A 7,165-nucleotide genomic window follows, 5' to 3' on the forward strand; every position below is an offset into this window, starting at 1 on the left:
CCTCCAATCTCTGCCAGCATGCACGGTAGCTGCGGCTCAGCCCCGGGTCTCGGGTTCTGCAGCCCACACTATCAAGTGCACAAAGTCTGGCTTTTCCAAACCAGACTTTGGACTCAACTTCAGTTCTGAAAGCAGTGTCAGGAATGAACACAGGAGGCAGTAGTTGTGGGTCCCGAGGAAGCAGCACACTGCAGTGAACCAGAACTCCCAGCCCCCAAGTCCCAGGAACGTCAAGGTGTGGCAGGTGCGTAGACCCTTGGCTGTGGGTCAGGGAGCGTGCCCCACCCCATACTCTTTCTATGTCTTGTTTTCTTTTGCTGTTTTTGAGATAGAATCTCAATATGTACCCAGGCTGACCTCACTCACTGCAGTCCTCCTGCCTCAGCCTCCCATGTGCTGGGATGACAGCTGTGTGCCACCACCCTGGGCAATACTTTAGAACTCGAATCATTGCCCCAGTAAAATCCCAGCCCCACCACACTCAAGGGGCATGGCCCATCTGTGTTTCTCATGGGCAGCCATGGAAAGCACTCTGACGCTGCTGGCTCCACCATCCCCCTGGGCCCCTTGGTGTGACAGACCTGGGTAGTCTCCTGCTATGGGATGCAGTGGTCTCAGGAAAGAGTGGGACAGAGGCAGAGGCTTCACCCCACCACTGAGTCCTCCTGCCTGGTTGCCCCCGCAGATGCCCCACAAAGGACAAGGCCCACATAGGTTGCAAGCGTGTATTCACTGTCCTACTGTCCTACGTGCCTATTGTCCTATGAGGCCGGCTGCCCACAAGGGCAAGGGATGCTGCGCTAGCGTCTACAGGATCATTTTCCTACAGGAAAAGCGGCTACCACAGGGGTAACAGGGGCTGCAAGGGTCACATGGACTACAGGGGCTACAGGGGCTGCAGGGGCTGCAGGGGTTGCAGGGGTTGCAGGGGTTACAGGGGCTGCAGGGTGATGTGCAGGGGAAGCAGGGGGACTCGATCTTGACGCAGCTACCCAGCCCGTAGGAGTAGGTGACGTCCTTCTCGTCCACGCAGGGTGGCAGGCTGAACTCCTTGCAGATGTTCATGTAGCTGTACTTCTTGGAGCCCAGACAGTCGTACCTGTTCTCGCGCTCGGCTGACACACAGACCTTGCCGTCCTTCACGCGCACCTTCACCTGGTCTGGCTCGAAGCCGCACACGTTCACGGAGCCCAGGATGTTGCTGCTACAGCACGAGGAGGCCAGGAGCCGGTTGGTGGTTCTGCGGAGCCTGGGGATGAGAAAGTGGGATGAGGCTCAGCCTGATTCAGATGCAGCCTGGCCAGCGGGTCCTTTTCTTTTTCCTTTTGAGCCAGGGTCTTTCTGGGTGACCCAGGCTGGCCTCGAGCTCTCAGCGATCCTCTTGCCTCAGCCTCCCCAGCGCTGGAGGCATGTGCCTCAGGAGCCCCATTGTCCTACAGGTCAACTTCTGCTGACAACAGGTAGGTGAACACATCCAGGCGTGAGGTGCAGGTTCGAACCCAGCCTAAACAACTGAGCAAACCCTCATCTCAGTTTCAAACTAACAAAACGGGCTGGAGCTGGGGTTCAGTGCTCCCTGGGTTCAGTGTCTGGTACCATAATAAATAGGTGAATGGAAAAAAAAATTAAGGTCAGGTGTGGTGGTATACACCTATAATCCCAGAAAGCTGAGTCAGGAGGATTGCTGGGAGTTCAGGGCCTGTCTGGACTACGCAATGAGACCCTGTCTCAAACAAAAAGTCTGCACTAGGTTGCAGTGGAAATGTGGACGCTGGACAAGCAGGAAACCCTGCTAATGGGCATGGTGCTGGGCTCCTGTGGTCACTGCGAGAGGGACAGCAGTTTGTAGGCTCAGCAGAGGGCGCCGCAGGCCAGCCCGGCAGTGATGCGCAAGTCACTTGGCTTCTCTGTGCCTTGGTTTCCCCTTTGTGAGCGAGGACGATGAGCCTCCTAGCTTCTGGCTGCTGCGGGCTCGGCTGAATGAGCGCAGCGCTGGGCGTGTGGCAGGGACATCAGCTTGTTTCCTGCACTGTGTCTGGGACCGCTGCTCAGGCATCACGCAGTCCAGGTGCCCAGAGACCATGGCCATGGCCTTTCTGTTTTAAATGTCCCTTCCTGTTGTCACACAGGTCACATGGGGTCACTGTGGAGAAGCCAGGAGAGATAGAGGTACGAAAAGCGGGCCCTGGGCCCCAGGAGGGGACAAAGCCAGTGGAAGAGCTCTGCCTAGTGCCCTGGGCTCCTGTCCCCAGCACCATTCAGGAACAATCAATCAGTGAATCACCCACAGCTCGCACCACACCCCCCGCGTCAGGGTGAGACTGTGCTTCTGCGTGCCCACAGCAACACTTTCGTGTGTGTGCTGTGAAATTATTTTGTTGGGTTTGGTGTGGTCCTTCGAGACAGAGTCTTGCTGCGTCATCCAGGCTGGCCCTGCACTAGTGGCAATCCTCCTGCCTCAGCCTCCCTAGTGCTGGGAGGACACGCATGTGCTCTGGGGTCTAGCCCACTCTGTGTATTTTGTTACCGGGTTTTCCCCTTTTCTTCTTCTTGCCATGACAGCTCCTTGACCTGCAGTGACCACTCAGGGTCCCCTAGCTGAGGTCCCTGGGAAGTGGCCTGACTCCAGGTCTCTCTCTCCTGCAGAAGGTGGTCAGAAGCGCAGGGAGGGCTTTCAGGAACTTGCACTCTGACTCCTGCCTGGTGAGGCGACTGACCCTCGAGGGCATCCAGCCCTGAGCAGGATGTCTAGCCGCTCCTCTCTCTGTCCCCCGCTTTCTTGCATTTCTCTTTCACTCCGCTCCCGGCTTCTCCTTCTGGTCAAAGGCACTCGGCAGGAAGCTGGGGGGAGCCAGGCAGGGAGCCAGGCAGGGAGCAGGTCCCTTGGCCATGCAGGTGTCTGTCCCATCCCTGAGTTCTGGGCCTGGGCAGGGCTGAGCCACAGGCTTCTAACTTGTCCTGCAGGGCCGGAGAGTAGAGCGAATCCTCTTCTTGGGTCCTTCCCACAGGCTGCCCATCATCCAAGTTTCAAATGACCATGGCTGGAGGCCCCTAGCAATGAGCTAAGGTCTACGGGGAGGCTGCACTCAGGAGGATGAGGCAGGAGGATCACTGTGAGTTCAAGGCCAGCCTGGGTTCCAGAGTGAGTTCAAGGGCCAGCCTGGACTGCATGGCGAGACCCTGGGTTAAAAAAACAAAACAAAGACTGAAGACAACAGAATGGACAGGGTGCTTCCGCTGTGCTTGGCCCAGGTCGGGAGCAGCTCAGGGATGAAGCGGCAGTGCCAGAGTGAGAGGACATGGGGAGAGGGAGTCGCTGAGGCTGGGCTGGGGCTGGTGATGTTTTTGCTATATTCAGGGAGATGGAAAGTTGGGGTTCACAGGCAAAAGGCCAAGCTCAGGTCCAGCCTGCAGCCTCCTCCTGCTGGGCTGTTGGGAGGCTGTTTCCTCCAATCAGGATGTCGCATCAGAGACCCAGGAGGTCACTGGTGCCATTATCAGGAGAAGTCTCACCAGCAGAGTGGGGTCTCAGGACACGGTGCCAATGGCCAGGCACAGAGGGCTGCCCTCTGTGACTGTGGGACCAGCAAGTGGCCAGTGGGCACTGCAGTGTGCTGAGGTGGGGCCGGGACCCAGCCTTGCTGCCCACCTGCTTGGGACTGTGGCCACTGCAGCCCTGCGCCCAGGAGGCTCAAGTTCTGCCCCTGAGGAGCCCACACGAGTGCAGGTCCAAGCAGTAGGGTGGATCTGCAGGGGACCACTCTGTCCCAGCTGAGGAGGGGATGCATACCTGACCTGGGCAGGAAAGAGCCCAGAGCCTCTTCCAACGAAACCCACTGCTGTGAAGGGGCTCTATCCACCCACCCACCCACCCACCTACCCATTAGCACCCATGATCCATTCCTACCTGCATCTTACCTATCTATGTCCATCTTTTAAACAATATACTATATTTCGTGCAGTTTTCTGCACCTGACTTTTCTCACTTAAGACATCAATACCTAAGATGCCTCATCAAGCACCGCATATTATTCCTGTGTGTGGCTGTGGCCATAATTTGTCTCTCCAGGGTACAGGGCTTTCCACTGACTTTGTCATCAAAAGCAATAGATTAAATGGCCTATACAGACAGTGAGGAGAGGACAGCCTTTCCTACCAAAAAAGAAAACACCTCCTGCAGAGGCAGGAGGATCACCAGTTCAAGGACGACCTGAGCTGCAGAGTAAGGCACTGTCTCAAAAACAAAATACAACAAAATGTTGATCAGCCAGTTCAGTGAAGAACTTGTTAGTTTATCTGCATGGCCTCTCTGCAGTGGAGGGGCCACAAAGCGGTCTCTTCTAGGTGGGTGCTAAGCCCTGGGGCGGGGCGGGAGTCCCCATACAGCGGAAGGCCCGCCACCCCCAAGCCGGGCTCCTGGGTCTGATGGCTCCTCCTGCAGCTGCTGCAGGAGTCCAAATTCACACAGCAGCTTTCCACAGGACCACAAGACACATGGAGACGGCTACTTCCAAATGCCTCTTAACCATGCCTCTTTCTCTTTCTTTCTTTCTTTCTTTCTTTCTTTCTTTCTTTCTTTCTTTCTTTCTTTCTTTCTTTTTCTTTCTTTCTTCTCTCTCTCTCTCCCTCTCCTCTCTCTCTTCCCTCCCTCTCTCCTTCCTTCCTTCTTTCCTTCTCTTCCTCCTTCCCTCTCTCCTTCTCTCCTTCCTTCCTTCCCTCCCTCCCTCTCTCCTTCCTTCCTTCTTTTCTTCCTTTCCTCTCTCCTCTCCTCTCCTTCCTTCCTTCCTTTCCTTCCTTCCCTCCCTCTCTCCTTCCTTCCCTCCTTCCCTCCCTCTCTCCTTCCTTCCTTTTTTCCTTCTCTTCCTCCCTCCCTCTCTCCTTCTCTCCTTCCTTCCTTCCCTCCCTCCCTCTCCTTCCTTCCTTCACTCCCTCCTTCCCTCCTTCTCTCCTTCCTTCCCTCCCTTTCTCCTTCTTTCCTTCCTTCTTTCCTTCCTTTCCTCTCTCCCTCCTCTCCTCTCCTCCCCTCTCCTCTCCTCTCCTCTCCTCTCCTCTCCTCCCTTCCCTCCCTCCCTCCCTCCCCCTCTTTCTTTTTGTTTTCTGAGATAGGGTCTCACTAAGTACCCCAGGCTGGGCTCAAACTCAGCAATCCTCCTGCCTCAGCCGCCAGCGTGCTGGCTTAAACACTTGTGCACTACACGAGATCAATACCCCGTTGCTTTGTCCCTCATGAAAGTCCTGTATTTCACAAGCTGGCATCCTTGCTGTAAACCAGCACCAGCCCCGCCGACCTGCAGCACTGCCCTGTCTTTGGGGGATCTCAGCTCCTATCATGGGGCACTAAGCCCTTCCCTCTTCTCTTTCCTCAGTCCCCAGAGCCAGTATGTCGAACACTTCTCATCTTTTTTGTTTTGTTTTGTCTTTCTGAGACAGGGTCTTACGACGCAGTTCAGGCTGGCTTAACTTGGAGTGATCCTCCTGTCTCGGCCTCCCCAGTGCGGGGCTGGGGAGCGCTTGCCACCTGTCAAGCGTGCTCACTTCGCCTCCCCTCCTCAGCACCCAGGCCCCCACGCCCGCCTGGCCCACGGCCCAGCCCTCACCTGGCGATCTCTCTCTTCTCATCCTCGATGGCCCGGATGGCCTTGCGCTCCAGGCTGCGCAGCGACGGGCGCAGGCAGTACAGCTTGTAGTCGCACAGGCAGCAGGGGTAGACGTCGCACAGGCCGCAGGAGCGCGTGGGCTTGGAGTAGCACAGGCAGTAGGGGTAGGGGTGCAGGTCGCAGCAGCAGTAGGGGTGCATGTACAGGTCGCACAGGCAGCGCGTGCTGTACTCATCGATGCAGCGCAGCTGCCGCAGCTCGCGGTCCACCTTCTTGATGTCCCTCTTCACACTGTCCAGGAGACAACTCAGTGCAGCCATGAGTCACACCTCGTTGTTCAGTGAGTACCTCAGAAAGGGCACCCAGGGAAAAAAATTGCTCCACACTCCTTGGAGAGGTTGCTCTTAAAGTTAGGCACGGCTCACATTGATTGTGGACTTGAAGGCCGGCGCTCTGTGACCTCACCACCCCATGCGTGTCATAGCCTCCCGTTTCCGTGAGAACCGCCGGGTCACAAAGCAACTGTCAGAATTGTCCCAGGCTTCATGTCCCTCCCACCCATGGGTCTCCCAGGTGCCCTGGCTGAGTGTGTTCAGGGACAGGGTGGTGGCACTGGTGGCAGGAGTGTCCAGGCCCCTTCCCTCCACCACCCTGGGCCTGGTCTGTGTGCAGCCGGGCTCTCGTCCTCCAAGGTCTCTGGCTCCAGAAGTCTCCTCTGGTCCTCCTCCTCCTTTGCCCTCGATGTCCTTCATGTGTTCTTGGCTTTTTTTTTTTTTTTTTTTTTTTGAGACAGGGCTTCAATCTGCAGTTCACAGAGACACTCCTGTCTCAGGCTCCTCAGTGGAGGGCTGGCAGGCGTGTGGCCTTGTGCCCTCTGTCCTGTCGTGAAGTAGAGCACGGGGCGTTTGGGGGCAGGTGACACGGGTGTGGTGAAGGCACGTCTGCAGGCATGTTCAGGGCACACGGGGCCTGAATCCCACTGGAGCTGGTGAAAGGTGAGTCACCAGGGTCTTTTGTCCTGGCGGAAGCTGGAGTGAGAGGACATCCTCACCCAGGGTGTAGGACGCAGCAGAGGTGACCCAGGCATGGGAGAGGACAGGGCTCTCTGTTGCATTGTGTCTTTTTGATTTTTTTTTTTTTTTTTGTATTAGGAATCAAACTCAAGACCTTGTACTTACTAGGCAGGTGCTGTTCCACTGAGCTATATCTCTGACTCCTGCTTTGTCTTTTTGAGAAAGGGTCTCACTATGCAGTTCACACTGGCTTTGAGCTATAGTCTCAAGCTTGCAGAGATCCTCCTGACTCAACCTCCCGAGTACTGGGATTGCAGGTGTGCACCACCACGCCCAGCTTGGACAAGGCTCTCTGGTGGGGTCATAGCCACAGGGATGGCTGGGGTGCCCGGTAGGGTCATCATCCCCGTCTCCCAGCCATCTGAGCCGTGGCCCCCTCCCCAGTGGTTCCTGGGCGAAACTCTGTGGTCCCTCAGCTTCTCCAGCCTGTCTCCCGTCAAACTCCCCTCTCTCTGTCCTCTAAAAAGGATCAGGATCTGGGTGTGACGGTGCCCG

General features: G+C 56.5%; 1 protein-coding gene across 1 annotated transcript; it reads right to left on the reverse strand.

Moving 5' to 3' along the window:
* Positions 1-724: 724 nt before the first annotated feature.
* Odf1 (outer dense fiber of sperm tails 1) lies at positions 725-6,041 on the reverse strand. Its single transcript, XM_004642256.2, has 2 exons — positions 5,598-6,041; positions 725-1,249 (listed from the first exon to the last, which is right to left on the reverse strand). The coding sequence occupies exons 1-2, from the start codon at positions 5,915-5,917 to the stop codon at positions 808-810; spliced, it is 762 nt and encodes a 253-aa protein (XP_004642313.1). The 5' UTR covers positions 5,918-6,041; the 3' UTR covers positions 725-807.
* Positions 6,042-7,165: the final 1,124 nt, after the last annotated feature.

Source organism: Octodon degus, unplaced genomic scaffold (genome assembly GCF_000260255.1).
Source record: "Octodon degus isolate 3935 unplaced genomic scaffold, OctDeg1.0 scaffold00148, whole genome shotgun sequence".
NCBI lineage: Eukaryota > Metazoa > Chordata > Mammalia > Rodentia > Octodontidae > Octodon > Octodon degus.